The sequence below is a fragment of the Dromaius novaehollandiae genome, chromosome 5 (assembly GCF_036370855.1).
Source record: "Dromaius novaehollandiae isolate bDroNov1 chromosome 5, bDroNov1.hap1, whole genome shotgun sequence".
NCBI classification, from domain to species: Eukaryota; Metazoa; Chordata; class Aves; order Casuariiformes; family Dromaiidae; genus Dromaius; species Dromaius novaehollandiae.
In genome coordinates this window covers 36,363,089-36,381,124 of record NC_088102.1, presented here as the reverse complement: position 1 = coordinate 36,381,124, position 18,036 = coordinate 36,363,089, and the positions used below count along the sequence as shown (strand labels likewise).

Genomic DNA, 18,036 nt, shown 5'->3' with positions numbered 1-18,036 from the left:
CTACTACTCAGTGAGTTCACTTCTATCCCATTAAAATACCATACCTTTCACCGACTCCTTCAGGCATACCTGAAGACACAAGCTAACCCTGAATCTGGCACTCATTGAACATTAACATTGATCAAGTCTGAATTAAGAGATAATCTATTTCACTTTCTTTTAGTCAATTTATGGCAAAATCAGAAGTGGTATATGTCTTCAATCATTAATTATTGCACAGAGGATAGAAAGACCCACACAGTAAGACGATCACTTCCTCAAAACAGCTTTCCTCAATACAGCTACTCTTCAAGCAAGAACAACTTTGCTGATGAGAACACTTAAGGTGGTAATCTGTCTGATATTTTGCTTCTTGAGCAACACCAACAGATTAGAGGAATGAGATAAATATTAACATGAAGAAAACAGGAGCATGATGAAGCATGTATCCAATATCTTTGTAAGAAGATAGACTTGTTAATCAACATTTATACATTATTCAGGAGCCATGTTTGAGAGTGCATAAGCGATCTCAAAAATTTCAGAATTATAATGCACCATAAGGATAGGAATACATATTAAAAAGGCAGTAGCAATTCCTACACACCTTGCCTACCATAATAAGGTTTCCGATACTCTAGAATCAAAATACAAGACAACAAAAAACACAGCAATCACTTAATCTTTATCTCCAAACTCAGTGAATATACTGAATACACAGTGACTGCAGAAACTCTTTTCCATTTTCAGCTATACCCTCTTTGGTCTCATTCACTTTACTGACGTTACTTTTGGCAGACTGATGACGTCTTCCTAGCCAAGCTCAGAACTAATAATCCATTTCCATTTTCCCTGACCTCCTCCATTTCTTCTTGGTGAATTCAACCATGCCTTCATGGAAGCTTGACTTGGCCACCATAATCTATTACCTCTCTGTTCCCCATTATACTTCTTAAATTCCCGTACTAATTAAATTTTCCATCTCTTTTTCAGCTTTTTCTAAATGTAGCACTGTACTATCCTCTGTGACCTGTTCCTATGCTGGTGATTTTATTTGTTGACGTGAATTTTTTAATGCTGCTAATTTTTTATTAAAATTTTTAGTTTTCTGTGTTTTTGATTATAATCCAAGTATTAAATACTAAATTCTAACAAATAATAATATATAGTAAGCACAAATTTAAGTTTGATACAAACACGATTTACTGTAGCTAAACACAATTTAATTCTAGTAATCAAATTTGAGAGAGCAAGCATATGCAGAAAGGTGCAAAACATATAAAACAAAATACAGAAGACATTTTAGAGGGTGAACCTTCAGAGAGTTCTCTAGAACAATTTTTTTAAATTACCAGATTTCCCTGCCAATATCTGCTTACCTTCTGCTAATACTAATCCACATTAAAGAAACAACATAGTAGGCTGAAATCTTGGAGGAAAACAACTACTTTAATTTCAGCAATAAAAGAACTTAAGAATGATTTTCTGCTTTAGTAGGTTGCTTAACTTCTAACAGTTTCAATGCCTAATAAAAGACTAATCTCAAGAGAGTTTAATTAGGTCTTATCTAATCTCAAATTCAATTGACAATCTAAAATCTACGGGATTTTTGGAGAAGAGAGAAGAAAACATAAAAATTCACCATCACTCACTTTTGCTGTGAATCATTCTGATCTGTAGATGGAATGGTCAAACACTCATCATGGCCATGGAAAAAACGTACTACATGCCCACCAAGAAGATATCCTGTAGAAGAATGAAATTCACTTATTTTTTTAAACACTTACAAAATGAAAATAATCCCCTCCTTAAAAAAAAAAAATCTGAATTCCTGGCTGACATTTATTTTCTAAACATTTTTTCACCATTTAAGTTAAACAAGTAGAACACATCTGCTTTGCAAAAATGTATTATTTATAATATAATTTTAAACTAAAAATACCTCTGGTGAAAATTAAGGTAAAAAGAAAGCAATATCCTAAACATTTAAAAAAATATCAAAAATAGGATTCTGAGACAGAAAAGGAAAATGAGAACTTCTGCAATAAGCACTGTTTTGAAAACTGAATGTTTTAAGTAAAAGCCAAATTGAATATATTATGCTGTGGTCTTGGACATTATAGAGAATTTTCCTCCCATTAATAAAATCTACATGTTCACAATACAGAATGATTTGGTGGGTCTACCAGCTTGCCCTGACATTTAATATTTGTGTCAAAATCAAAACTGCACAGCAGTAGCAGGTGACAAAGAACAAAAAACACTCACCTGTTCTGAAGATTAAGCTTAATGGAGGCTAACTTTAAAACCCTTTTAACATAAAGGCTACAGGTCACAGAAGAAAAGAAAAAAAAAATAGAGCTGTAGGAGGAGAATGATTCATCAGGCCCTCACTCCAAACTGTTCTGACCCTGTAAGTTAAATTAATGCCTTTACAAAGAACAAAGACAAATTTCTATAAAGGAAGAGGGGTAGAAAGGCAACCAACATACTATGCTGACAGTATTTAGTCTGTAAATTGGGAAAACAGTAACTGGTAGTTATCCAGGCATCAATTAATAAAACACATACAAAATGCAAAGACCATACAAGAGAACCAGAATTATTTTCAGTTTCTGACTATGTATCAGAATGAATATGCAGATCTTTGCTGCAGTAATCAACGAAAGACTGAACTACACTATTTGCAAAAGAAGAACCAATAAATTCTGAGATGGAAAGAAAAACTTGAATAGCTTGCACAGTAAAGGTATGTTATATGAAGCCATGTATAAATACTTTGCATAACTCACAAAATTATTTTCAAAATGTGGTCTTAACTTACACATCTGCAAACAAATTCACTTATTTAATGCTATCATACACACATTTATAATATAGAATAGTAAAATACAGATGTAATTATATATATCCATACACACAAGCACAGTATCAGAAGTAAAATCTTTGAAAATTAAGTGAGTAGTTTTAACAAATCTAAACAATTTTATAAAGGAAGGAACAAGTACATGGAATTATTTCCATTAACATTTTACTTCCCAATACCTACTCTTAATGGAAAAAGAGAATGAAGTCAATACTGACAAGTTAGGCACAAAGATCCCTTCAACTGATCCACACAGACTTGAGTTTTATTTTCTGTCTTTTAAGGCAATACATGGCTTACCCCACAGGAAAGTTAATGTCCAAATGTAATGCGTAGAAATTAAAATTACAAATTAACATGAGAGCTGTACGTCCCTGGAAATCTCATGTATAGTAATCAATTATCTTTTAAAAGTGGTCTGCATTCAATAAATATTGCCGATGAATTTGGCAATAGTTTTTGTTAAAACAACAGCGTTGCAGCAGTATGTTTGAGATTAAAATCAGACCTGCCAGAAAGTGAGGCGTTCGAGGGATTTAGCTAAGTGATATAAAATGATCCACTCCTGGCTTGAGGACTGCTATCATTCATGAATGTGGAGGGCTGATACTTTGAACAAAGAACAGCAGAGGTAAGGTACAATATCATATCACTAATGTGAGTTTTGTAATTTAAAGCAACACCAGATCATCTGTCCTTAGTTTGTAAGGCATACCACAACCTCAAGGATCTGTGTTGCTCCAATATTCAGGCTATCTGGATGAGGAAATGGCAATATTCTGAACTTAAAGTGTTCATGCACAAAGTAAGAGGATAGCAGAGAGTAATTTTTACTTTAAATCCTGTTTGGTAATGCTGATGTATGATGGGTCTTTTGTATTGCTCCTAAAATAATATTTTGATTTCCGAAGCACTGACTACTCATCTATACCTTTTCAATTTTTATTTTTATTCCTTTCAAGTTATTCGTGGATGAATTTATGTATTGGTTTCTTTCAGAAACACTGTTTCGATGACTTTCCAAACTGCCTCTTCACTTTGTCATGTTACATCAGGAATATTTCTTGTATTTCCAATGCCTCATACATTTTCTCATGCATAAGAACTAGCACGAATATAAAAAAGTCACTAATTTTCCTCTGCCTTCTGCTGCACATGCTATTTTGATACAGTTTTGCTGAAAATTTGCTATTCTTTGTGATATTCACACTTGAGTAACTTGAACGTGAATCATAGCTTTTTATTCTTTCATTTCTTTTCTTGTACTATTCTAATCTCACCAAAGGTTTTAGTTCTCTTTTCTATAAAATACTCCTTTGTGAAGGTCTGCAGGACTTGTCATACACAATCTTTTCGATTACATTTCAGTTTGTATAAACTCCCTGAGGATATTCAGACTTCACTGATTTTCCTGTAATCTCACACCAGTCTGCAAAGACTCCTGAAATAAGGAGTAATAATGATTGAATGAGCCTGTCATTACAGAATCAGGTTTCTCAAACATGGTTGACAAGTGCAGCTATGTATATACAAAGCAATCTTGACCATGTGATGCGGGATTTAAGGCTGACTAAGAGGATCTGTTTAGACAGCTCATTTTCAGTGACTATTACAGAGATATAGGCAATTATAAGGAAGCATAGCTCTGAAATCCAGAAAGGATATTGAGCAAATATCCTTTAAAAAAACACAATGAGGAAAATGAAACCAGAACTGTCAGAAACCTGCTTTCCATTTCACATGTACCTGTAGCTCTGTTATCTCTGTTACAGGGTAATTTAAAGTCCTCTATGAAGTCTGTTTACTAGCTTGCTTTATTCTGCAGTGCCTTCTCCCCAAAATTTAACTGAATACTATAAACTCATCTGTTGCTCTCTTGGTCTTCATTTCTCACTCAGCTTTTTATGCGTTGTTAATCTAGAATTCTATCACTCTTTGAGCTTTTCTTCAGTTAACTCAGCTAAAGTATCTTATTTCCCTTTTCCCTTCCATTACCCTCTTCTCCTATGATCATTTTCTGTATTTTTATTAAGCTCTTTGGTTTGATGTTCAGTGTTTTTTCATTTTCAATTTTTATGAAAAGTCATACAAAGTCATGTGAGGTATATCAATTTCTAAATAAAGAAAATAACGTACAAACCTTCTGTAATGTTACTTCCTGAGCATGTAGGATGTACGTTCCACAGCGTCTGCATGAAGGAGGCATCCACCTGAATACTTCCATTGGACATGGAGAGATGCTGAAAAAAAAAGACAGAAACAGAAAAATAATCAGAAACAAATGTGTAAAAAATATTTAAAAGATATTCCATTCTCAACAGAGTAGGAATGCATAATAAAGTAGAAATACACACATTCTTCATAAAATTGTTATTGACTTGCTTCAAAACAAACTCTTTTCTAAATCTAATCAGCAGACTACAGTTTCGGCCCAGAAATCTTCCAGTTACAAAAATAACATCTCCTAAAAATGGAGAATGCTGAAGAATATCTCAGGGTAAATGCATGCAAACAATCAGTTTTCCTGGGGGGAAGAAACCTTTCACTGAGAAAAAAGTGCATTAGAACCAGGCATCATTTCCCACATTGGAAAAGATTTGGTTTTAAGAGTTTCTGTAATAAAATCACAACCTTTTTTTCTTGCCTTATGGCAATCTGTGTCTTCTCGGGAATATCTCCTCTGTGTGTGCACTTCCTCAATAAACAAACTTACCAGGTATCTTTCAGAAGACACACTGACTAGGATAAGATCATCACCAATTCGAACTTTTTCTCCTTCTGACCTCTGTTTAGAAGCAGGATGTATTGTCCACCAGCATGCCTCACCTAAAGAACAGAGATACTTATCTAGGGTACTCCAAACAGACAATTCGCAGGTAGCTTAAGGATATTTTTATATGACATTGAAAAAGCATAATAAAGAATTTGTTTTATCTTTGCCATTTCCTTTCTCAGTCCATTCAGATTTTTTTGTGAAACTAATTGCTTACAAAACACTGCCCAGAACTTCTTTGCCTTCAAGGTTCCCACAACCAAGAAATTGCTGACAGATACCTCAGTCTTCCTTATCACCTTTCATATCTTCTTTTGCTTAATGTTCATATTTATATTCACTATCTTTTGTATCATTTCCACTCTAAGCTACAACTACGTTACAGAATGCAGAATCTGGAAACAAATGCTTCATAACTCTACAATATTGCTAAACGATAAACATCAATTCTGGCACCAATTCCATGGGCACTACAGAACATATGATTACAGAGAAGTGATGTTAAGATGTTCAGTTTATGAGGTTTAAAAGCATACACTAGTTATCAAAATGCTCAGCATAGAAACACAACTAAGCACTCCTTTTAGGTGTTGCTGTTCATACCTTACCTGTGTGTACAAGGGTCTTCTTGTACATGTACAGTTCCTGTACATGAGATATCTGACAGCTACAGATATTCATTACAAAGCCTCATGGGCACAGCAGACACAGGCACAATAACTTTGAAATAGTAGAATTACAAAGATTGATTTCACTGAAGCTATTTTTAGAGAAACAGAATACATGCATTCCCAATATCAACACGACAAAAGAAAAAGGCCTCAATCTACTAAGGCAGCATCTAAAGATAAAATCAAGTAATCTGTCTGAGACCCTTTTCTGGATGGCTACAAAAGACTGAAATAAAAACTTCACTCACTCAAAACAGATAGCCACAAAGATATCAAAATATCTAGACTGTGAGAGCCACCTGAGAAGGAAGTTTCAAACATCATGGTCCACAGATACTGTAATATCTACATGGCAGTGCCTTACCATCACCAATTAATCTACTTTGTTTTTAATTTACTTTTGAAATAATCGAAAAAACTATGAAAAACATGCTGATATTAGTGGAACTGACATTTCTTCTATTTGAGGCTTCACATACTGAGATATAAACATAGATACTTAGATTTCTCCTTTCAAGGTGTATGTTTCTGAATGGGCCCCACAGGGTCACTTGTTACTTTCCAATGCAGTGCTCTTTAGTCCCAGCAACAGTTAATATTGCATATACAGTTATTTGTGGCTCCAGGTGCTGGACTGCTTTTAAATTCATTTAACATAGCTCCCATTGGCATGTGAGAATTTATATCTGATTTCATGCAAGTACAATTTATTTTTTTAATGTTTCTATGACAAACACTTGTTCTGGCAGTACTCTCAGAAATCTATTAATTAGATTTTAAAGCTTTCTCATCATTTCTGGTTTCTGTCGTTTCCCTCCCATTCTGTCCCATTATTATTTTCATCATTTTATATTCCTATTTTCCTTCAGTTCTTTTAGCAATGTGCTCATTAAGTTTTTTTCTGTTTTCTTGTGTTGCATACTTCTTTTTTTGCATGGTTACAGTGTATATTATAAATGTACTGATAATTAAAAAAAATGTTTTGTCATACATTAATTCTATTGCAAGTTCCAAAATATACAATTAGAAAATAAATGCATCAAATTTGTTTTAGTTTTATTGGGCAGAAATGTGTACTTCAACTATTATCATCAGCGTTGCTGCAGCTCAGCAGCTGCAAGTAACTCCGTTTATTTGCAGAGACACTTGTACATTCTTATACAAAGTCAGTTAATTTACTGTAGGTTTTTTTCCTGAAAAACAGTCATCATATTTCCAATGAACAAATAAATGTGACATTCACAAGTTTACAATGCCATTAATCACAATGCCTCTTTGTAAAGCAGAAATGTGTGACGTTTCTCTTGGAATATAACTTGGCTTACCTGCTGCGTTTTCTCGTAGTCCCACATCAAATGCAAGTTTATCTGTCTGGGATCTTGATGTTGTTAAACATGTCAAATACTGCAAAACACAGTGAAGTTATTGAAAATAAAAAACAGTATCTGTTGACACATATCCCAAATCGATGCTATGTTCACATGACTCTATCCTGCTATCCAACCGTGCTTAAATTTTTACAGTTGGATAAGTTAAGCATAGTGTCATTTGTATACATGCTCTCCCTGACTCCCTTAAAACTATTAAAACCCTTTTTCAATTCAGCATGTATTTCTCTGTGTAAGATAACTGCCACCTTCTAAACTGCAAAGTTTCACATACAAAGTTTATGAGATAGGAACAAGCAAGTATCTTATTACAGTCTTGCTGTAATATGCTTGCTTTATGAAAACATATCAAGAATGTCAAAAAGCAATAATCTCCATACTTGCAACTCTGGTGTACGACAGCAACTATGATTTACACAGTTCACAAACCTAAGCAACAGAGATTGAAGACTAACGTAGAGTCTTCTAGTACAGGAAAAATGAGAAAAGATGCTCTCTTCACCTCTCCTTGCTTCAACCTCTTATTAGTTATGCTTGCATGGCTAGTTTTTTCTCCTACTATGTCAAAGACACCTAGAAAATAAAAGTTAAAGTCTGCCAGTTCTACAATGTGATGAAACAAAACCCATACAAGGTAGCCGGAAAAGAGCACATTTGTGGGTATGGTATCTGGGAACAATGTTAAAAGGAAACGCTTATCTTATAAAATATTGTAGAAAAAACAATAATTAAAAAAAAATCTGGAAAAAACATTATGATAAATTCTTCTTGGACAGCAGCCACTTGCTAATGGAATGAAACATTAAATTGGATTCCTAAGGACATAGAAATAATCCATCATTAAAGGAGCTTTTCAGCTACATTTGAGGGAAACAGACTGAAAAACCTGCATTTAAAATGTAAGGGCCGCTTACATTCTGTTGAAACTCCTTAAGCTACTAGACATTTTTTAAAACACTGTCCTGAATCATCTAGTTCAGAAGAGAACTTATGAAGACTACACTTCTGAATTTATATATATATATTTTTGAATGTTTACTAAGACATCAGTTTAGTGTTATTCAACTATGCACAAGTGCACTTTTACCTACCATTTCACTAAACGAATGTCGAAGTAGTATAGCGTGGCCATACAGTAGGGTTCTGTGACCCCCTTGAGCTGCCTATAAAAAATGATAGAGAAGATTAAAACTCTACTGCACTTTGTGGTCTATGATCAGAATTATGTAACAATGTGAACAATTATTACGGTCCAAGTAGCAAGTGTAGATATTGAAGCAAATTATAGAGTGTACATGCTCGGCAAAAACCATGACTATTCACAATAATAAAGTAGCTACATCAATAGGCAAACATCTTCAAAATTAAAAAATATTGTGCCTGGTCACAGAGTGGTTTTGTGACCTAATTTTTATCATAGTTAAGTAAAAACACAGAGTTTTCAAAAATGTTTTAAATGAAATAAGATTCTACTTACCTTTCTTATAAACTTCAGAAGCATTAAAAATAATAATAATAAAATATGTATATACATATACACACACATACACACACAAAACTGAAATCCAGAAGAGGAAAAATGCACCTATTGCCCAAAATTGTTTAAGCACATACTAAGAATGTCTACTTGTTAAGATTAATGTTAACTTAAATATTTATCAGATTCAGTAAAGCCACTGCATACTTATTTTCAACAAAGTGCAATTATGAACCTCAAATATGGAAACTTATGTCAAGGGAGAGGCGATTTTCCAGATGCTTCCTTTAATCAGAGAACATACATCTTTTGAACCTTTCTTAGTGACTGGAAGAAAGTAAATTTCAAGGGAAGGATTTTAACCAGAAAGTCATCTGTGGGACAACAAACAAGCTTTATAGGGTTTCAAGTCTGCCTCTGTCAATCTCTTTCTGCATCTATCATCTTGTTTACTTGTTATTAATAAATAACAAGTCAGTTCAAATTTGAGTAAGAATGTGACCAATAAATTAAATTATTTATTGTGATGCTTTCCACTGAAACTAGTTTTTTTTTTTTTCTTTTAAGAGCATGGATCTCAGACTGCATGCAGCAAACTTTTCCAGGAAAGTGATGCCCAAATTTTGCAGAAATAAGTATACCACAATTAAGCTAATAATACTATCCTTGGCAACGTTATACTTCATTCTTTCTCTCAGGCCAGATCATAAAATTTCCAGCTGCTTAATCCTGAGTAATACTGAAAGGGTCTAAAGTCAAGATCCTGATAACAAGTTAGTAACTCCCAATTTAAGAATATCTAACTTCTCATATAATTTCTAGAAATTGCTCCCCACATATACATACACACACACTGCTTTTTTTCCACTTTAGGTCCTACCCTTTTAGAGATTATGCTGTTTTTGTTTCATTCCTACTTAGTTAAACATTAAAAACAAAAAAGATGATGTCCAAAAATAGAACTTCAGAACAGGGATTGTCTCTAGTGTGTTACATATTGTTAGAAAGGACTGTCTTTAAGGTCAATACAATGGACTCATGTGGAGGAGAGCAAGATAATTAAAGTTGTTTCGGTAACTAAAATAATGGTTATACATATGCAGAAAAACAACTTTTCACTCTACGAATGATATATTAGTTAACTAGCCAATTTGGTCGATAGGTTTACAAGCTGTGTAGTACAAGCTATGTTCTACAGAACACCAACTTAGATGTGAAACTGAAGAAACTACTTCATTCTGTAGTTCAACATACAGAATATTTAATACTAACTCAAAAGATTAAAGATGAAATGTTGTTTGTCCAATAGATACAATAAAAATCAAAAAGCAGTTAAATGGAGGTCTTTCATTACAACTGCAATAGAATAAAGATAACCTTTATCTCTTTGAGAGTTATCTCATTTGCTAGCTAATGACAATGATATTAACAAATAGATATTTGGGAACTGGGTATGCTAGAATTTAAGCTTAAAAATGTTAACAGTTAATAATACTGAAAATCCTGTGTATTTTTATGTGGTGAATTTTATTGAGAAATTTAACATAATTACAGGGGTATTAAATATTTCTACAAAAAAGCCCATATAATTATCTAAAATATCTCAATAGACCCAGATGTTTTTGCAGCAAGCTAAAAAAAACCCCAAACTGCTGCTTACTGAATTTTTAACCTTCAAGGAAAATGTGTTAGATTACTGGCAAAACTGAAGAAAAATGTATGATAGTTCTCACCAGCAATTTGAGAGGTTTCACTCTGCTGGTCATTTCAAGGACAGGGAAGAGGTATTAATGAAATCAGTGTTACTGAAACATAATGAACTAAGCAATAATTCAAATTCCCAGGCTAACTATTTCTAACAGTTGTTCAACAGAGGCAAGGCATAACCACTTAGGGGAAGCATAGCATCATTACTCCCATTTAGGGGAGTAGTAATCAATAAATAAAGAGAATATAGCATGCTTTGAGATGTCATTGTAAAGAATGATCAGAAATCAATAAATACAAAAATGACAAGAGCTTCTCCAAAACGTGTTATCCATAAACAATGGTTTTAATAATATATCCTGCAAGAACAGTCCTGCAATAATACATCCTGCAAGAGAGTGCACTGTTTAGAGAGGAAAAACAGAAAAAAAACATTACCTAATAGTGTACTTACTACCTGTTTTCTAAATCACAATTTTACTTTAATCAATGAGGAAAACCTTAACAGTAAAAACAACTGTATTTGCAGACAGGATATCACAGTAAAATTGCAAGTAGTAATAAATTAATATGCACATAGTAAGCACAAGTAGTGAAACATTTCATGGTTATTTTTTGCTGAAGGCTTTTAAATGAATCACTTACAAGACTGACTTATAACCAAAACAAATAAGCTACGTTTTTCCTCCAGAAAACTTGAAAGTAGCAGCAGAACTGTATCCCAAACTAAATCTAATATGGAGGAAAAATAATTACATTTCAATGGAATGGTAAACTAGTGGAACGAAAAAAAGAGTTTAGCAATTATATGAGGCTGAGTGTTATTCTCAGCAGTGCCTTTGTATTAGGAATAGAATGTAAACCAATATTTTAAGATGTGTATTCCTCCATTTCATGCTGTAATTATTTTCTTCATACATAACATCTATTAAAAAAGCATTTTATATTATTCTTCAGAAAAAAAAACTATCTTTGCCATATCAAGTTCATAAATTACTGATTACCATATCATTTGCTTTCATTGTGCTAATGATTGTGTCTCATGATACAAAACATTTCACTTGATTTGGTAGTTACGACACATACTCAGAACAGAATCAGTTTCTTTAATTTAGTAAATAACCTGTCCATTTTTAAGACAGCTCATTGACAGCAGCTAATTAAGAGGACACCTTCTTTGAGTGTAACAAATTCTTCTGATCCACAAATAAAGTTTCTTACATTATTGTTCCTATTACAATTTCCCCAATGCTTGGCACCCAGCTTTAAAGGAAATACAGCACAAGAGATTACATTTTCTTTTTTATTGTCCACACCCACAAAAACAAGTATGATAATTTTTACTGAAGAGATCATTTGTCCACTACTGTCATACTACTACTAAACATAAATATTCATATGTTATCAGTAATCTCAGAGTAAATCTCTTTTGGCTCATATTTTAGGTGAATATTTTGGACATTGCGGAAACACTAAAATTTGTGATACTGCTGAGGAGTCCTGGAAGTGATGAAAACAACCCTAGTTTCCCTAAGTAAACGCTTTTCGCCCCTCAAGATTTCCACTTCCTAGAAAGCAATGTAATTGCAAAGATCAAAAATTTCATTTTAAGCTGGAGAAACCAATGGAAAAACAGAGGTCAGCAGCAATTGCATCTGAATTCCACGTATGCAAAGGCCAACCCCACAAGAGTGAGGTGATAGGGAATCCTGAGTTCTGCCATGAGCTGTGGCATGACCTGGGGCAGTTAAAGATCTGGACTGCACAATAAGTAAACCAGAAGGTTGTGGTTATCCTGCTACTAAGTTAGAGAGAGAAATAAAGGTTCTTCTACTTCACAAAAATTAAGAAAAAAGAATTTAACACCTGTGATCCAAATAGCAGCATGTGATGAGAGACAGAACGTCAACTGAAATGAAGCCATTCAGTGTTCTATAGTACATACCTCAGCATCATGCAATCGAAACAAGAATGACAAATTAATAAGGAATTAAAACAACGAGAGATCATGAGACATTAATTTATTTTCCTTTCTCCTTTTCAAGCTGACATACTTTTGAAATACAATCTGTATTTGATATTTCGCTATGATACCTCTCTCCTTAAATTTGAATGATATAAATAGAGTATGAAAACGAATATTAAAGACACTTTCATTTATAAACTATACTAATAATTTATAGTTGTGATAAAGGCCAAAATATGTAGCAGAGAATTTCATGGTTATATCATTTAGACTGTACACTATGTAAGATGCTTTCCCAATTTGGTATTTTGGATTTTTCCTCTGCCTGAATGGCAAATATTCTCAGCTATACATTGAAATAAGCACAATGACTTACTGGATTTTAAAATAAACTTTCCATCCACCTCCTTTAGTATAATTCCCAGAATTTATTTTTCTGAATACTTAAGATTTTTAATAAATCCTTCATTCTTTCACTTCACAAAGGTTAAAATATTTCAACAGTTGGTCTTGTCAGCTTGAAGCAACTCCCTTGACTAAATACACTCGTGAATAATTGTAACCCTGTTCTAGTTAATAAAGCCACAGGGCAGAGAGTGCACAGTAATTGTGATGTCCAGTTTGGTTTGAATTTCTAAATGATTTCTGCTAACTATGAGCAACCTGAGTGCTACAAAAAGAATAACCCAGGCAACAAAATTGCCTCCAAATGCTGAATTCCAATCACATAGCTTTTTAAAAGTAATTCCTACTCCTTAGGTGAAACGTTTGGGTACCATCATGCAGTTTATTGACTTTTTTTCCCCCTCATTTTTAGTGACTTCAAATAATATTTGAAATACCATGTACTGCTGTCCTTAAGACACTACCTGTTACTTAAGTGTATTGTCTACACCTCCATTTAGGTTCTCTTTAATTTTTTATATTCAAAGTGAGAAATATTTCTCTAAATTTTCCTAACACATCCTTTCAGAGTCAGGAAACAGCCTGCACATTTGTATGTGTGAGTGTTTGTGCACACACATGCAGGCGTATGCATTTGAGTGTATTTATGTGTGTGCACAGAAGTGTTTGTATGTGTATGTATGTGTGTGAGAGTATGTGCCCACGTGTGTGTGTGTGAGTGTATGTGTTTGTGTACGTGGCTGCTCAATTTAATTCATCCACCACCCTCACTCACAAACAATATCTGTGCCATCCTTTATGCGTAACTAGGTTTGTTCAGGCAAATGCTGCAGCAAAGGTGTAGCATTGTTTGAAAAAGTCTGTAAGTTTAATACAAGAAGTTCGAATAAACTATATCATCAGCCTATCAGCTTGAAAGATAGCGTAAATTCCAAACTGGTATACACTTTATTTAAAATGTTTAAAATATTTATTTACACTTACTGCAAGGAGATATAACACAGCTATGAAGAGATCAATATGTTAACTTATTGAAGCCTGAGATTCCAGCTAAAACTAAAATAATACATATAAAGAATTAAAATATTCTGAACATTTTCCAAGTGAAAGGTGTCAGCTGATCACAAATAAAACAAAATAGTGTCGTGCACAACATACATGCACTGACAAAGTGACATACTCATTCAGAGAGATCATTAGGCTAGCAAGTTGGAAAACACACTGGTGACTAGTAATGTAGTTTTGAAGGTGATAGAGTTGTGTGTGTGTGTTTAATATTGCTCTTGCTCATTAGCATGGGGCTTTTTTTTACAGTACACCAAAACCAACATTTTTAGGTAAATATAAAGAATATGAACTATAAAAAAAGAATATACCATTGGAAGAAACTTCCATCTTGACTAGAATAAATAAGTGATATGCTGTGTAACATTTACTGTCTTCCAGTAAAATGTTCATTTTGAAAGCAAATGAATAGTAAGAAGCGTATCATAGTACAAATATTGCAGTAGTTTTACACAACTATATTTATGAGCAGGAATTGAGGCAGAAACAGTGACCATATACTTACCATAAAATGGGAGATAATAAAACAGGTTAACAGACATACTTTTGTCTTTTGGGGGAGGGAGGGGGGGAATTCTTGCTAATTCGTTATTGTATTGTACATCACTTTCTCTTACCAAGATGGCAATCAATCTGACTGGCTTTTTCTATCATATGCATTCAAGAACATAATTTTGCACACTTTTTTTCCTTTATTTTTAAATGGTATAAATTTGTAAATATCAGCATCAGCTCTTCTATTTCTCTGTCTAGAAATCTGCTTAATTTATTTGAGAAGCTCAGAAAATCATAAAGCACTCTGTAAATTTATTTAAAGGTTTGTTTTAACTTTTAGTATTTCTTTGCTCAAACTGATTAAATAGATTTATCTGAAAATTCAATCTCAGCTCTCTAGAACTGATACTCAATAGTGGGAATCTTTGTAGCACCATTGATAGTATTGAAATGTTAAGAAATAAGGGGAGTAGGGACAGGATCTTACAAGTAATTTAAACTAATAAACATCTGTATTCTTCATGTCTAGTATGTCTTCTCTGAATTTCAGCTTTATTATGGAGTTGCCATATGGGCAAATGGTTATACACACACACACACACACAGAGAACATTTCACCCTAAGTTAACCCTATATGTGAAGATGTCTAGACTTGTACCACTGTATCAATTTTAACATGATTAAATCTTTCTTATTACATGTTTTCAGTGTCTAAATGCCTGCCTTTGTTCCACAGCTTAAAATCAATTTTGTACGAACTAAAAAGTAATGCAAAAATGCTCCAAAAGAAAATTGTATTTTTCTCCTTGAATTTCTCTAAATCAATGAAAGTGATGGTCTCTATTTTCTTTTCAAGCCTGTAGGCCATAAATCTGTCTCATTGAAAAGCTGATTCCAAGTAAAAACATTCACAGCAAGGGTTGTGTGGCGGACTGATGAATGAATTTTTTGCCTTAAACATTTCTTGGTGCATGGGGTGCAGGCAGGCCACAACGACTGAGCTGCTGCGACCCCTGAAAAGGTCTCCCTGCGACCACCCGGGACACACCAAGCCTGCACTGAACGAGACCGCAATCGGGCAGAGACTTTGGGATCTGGACTGTAAATTATTGTCCGTTTTTAGAACAACTTCTATAAAACCTGCTTGGCATGAGTGGCTAAATTTGCTGAAGCCTTAGGCCGCACTCCCTAGTACAGTGAGAAAGGGCCCAGAGCTGCTGCAGGCGGGAATGATAAGGGAGTTACTAGCAATTTGCATTCCTGTGCACTGCTGAAACAGTGCTAATTGCTGAAGTTATCACCTTCTTTGTCAGGACCTTGAGAGCTAATGGCTGGACCTAAGAATGGAGACACACCTGTCAGCAGAAACGGCAACAGTAAACGGCCTACCTAGGGACAGTGATGAGACCCAATAAGGAGCAGGAGACCCCAGACCCAAATATTACTATTGGTCTGAACTACCACGTGAGGGGTGGGAAAACTTAATTTGAAAAAGCTATAATTGCCGAGGGATTTCTTTGTTCCCCCCCCCCCCATCTCTTTCTCACTCCCTCTCTCGGCCCTCGCTCCTCGTCCCTCGTCGGAGGCCCCCAGCTTGAGCTGTGATTCGAGGGGAGCCAGCGGAACATCATCGGCCTCGGAGTGGTGGTAGCTAGCTTCCTCTCTCCTTTTCCAATTTTTCTTTATCTTTTCCCCTTACCCTTGTTCCCTTTTTCCCTTCGCCTCCCCTTCGCCTTCCCCCCCACACACACGCCTTTTCTCCCCACTTCGTGGAAAATAAAGGTAAAAGGTTGTACGATATTTGACCGGTTTTAGCGTCTTAATCTCGTCCTTGGGATCGTAACGAAACCCTCCCGATATTGGATCGGGACATCTAATTGGCGTCACGGACAGGATCCCTTGAGACGAGAGTGTCGTACAACCTTATGGTGTGCTGAGCGATTGTGTGTGAATGAGACGTACGAACAAGTACGAAGCGAGTGCGGAGTTCTGATCCGCGGTTCCGCTCTCCCGCGAGGGAAGCGGCCGGAGACGAACGAAGCGTAAGGAAGGAGTGAATGGTGAGATTTTTAGTATACTGGTTTGTGGTTTGGCTTCCTGAGGGCGTATAGGGGAAAACTGGATTTTAAGGTGTGACCCCCTCAGGACGATATCCCCTTTGTAGGACATTTTTTGTACTAGTATACGGTTTGGCCTCCTGAGGGTGTATAGGGGAAACTTGGATTTTAAGGTGTGACCCCCTCAGGATGATATCCCCTTTGTAGGACATTTTTTGTACTAGTATACGGTTTGGCCTCCTGAGGGTGTATAGGGGAAACTTGGATTTTAAGGTGTGACCCCCTCAGGACGATATCCCCTTTGTAGGACATTTTTTGTACTAGTATACGGTTTGGCCTCCTGAGGGTGTATAGGGGAAACTTGGATTTTAAGGTGTGACCCCCTCAGGATGATATCCCCTTTGTAGGACATTTTTTGTAGTAGCTTACGGTTTGGCCTCCCGGGAGCGTATAGGGGAAACTTGGACTCCTTTAAGGTCTGGCCCTCCCGGGACGAAATCCCCTTTGTAGGATATGGCTGCCCAGAAGGCAGGCGATTTTTGTGAGGAAATCGAGAAATTATATGACCTTTTGGAAGTACACCGTTCTCGTCCCTCGCCCCCGGGACGAGACTGGGCACGGGACCATTGGTTCCAATTGCAAAGTGTAGTGGACCGAATAGCGGTCTTGCAAAAAGAAGCTAAAGCAAAGAGAGGAAAAGGGAAAGCTATTGTTTGCGCTGTGCTAGGAGCGTGCCTAGCAGCGGCGGTGGAGGACAGGCAGCGGGCACCTTGTCAGGCGGAGGCCGTGGCTGCCGCGCTGCAAGCGGCGCTAACGCCGCTGCAAGAACAATTATGGGAAACCAAGCGGGCACTGGAGGAGGAGAAGCACCAAGGTCTGATACTGAAAGAGGAGCTAAGAAACCAGCTCCTGAGGGAGGCAGACACCCTCACCGAAACTGAGGTGCTGCTCGAGGGAAAAGGGGTACACCAATTTTACCCCCAAAGGGACCTAAAAAGATTAAAGGAGGCCGTAGACGGCCCCCCCCATATGTGCCCACTAGTCAAAACGGAATATGTATACGAGGATGACAGCGACAACCGCCCCCAGGTTGTTACCAAAGAAATCCCTTTCACAGCTACCGAACTGGCCAAGCTGCGAAAGGATTTTGCCAAAACGGCTAGGGAATCCGAAACCGAATACGTGTG

The 18,036-nt window shown here is 35.7% G+C and overlaps 1 protein-coding gene across 1 annotated transcript in view; it reads right to left on the bottom strand.

Annotated features, from left to right (window-relative positions):
• The window catches only part of RYR3 (ryanodine receptor 3), a 272,262-nt gene that overhangs the window by 190,806 nt on the left and 63,420 nt on the right, over nt 1-18,036 (bottom strand). Inside the window, exons 4-8 of the mRNA XM_064512440.1 lie at nt 8,769-8,840; nt 7,615-7,693; nt 5,559-5,671; nt 4,986-5,085; nt 1,632-1,725 (exon numbers count right to left, since the gene is read on the bottom strand). Coding sequence (XP_064368510.1) covers nt 1,632-1,725; nt 4,986-5,085; nt 5,559-5,671; nt 7,615-7,693; nt 8,769-8,840 — 458 coding nt within the window. The remainder of the gene's footprint in view (nt 1-1,631; nt 1,726-4,985; nt 5,086-5,558; nt 5,672-7,614; nt 7,694-8,768; nt 8,841-18,036) is intronic.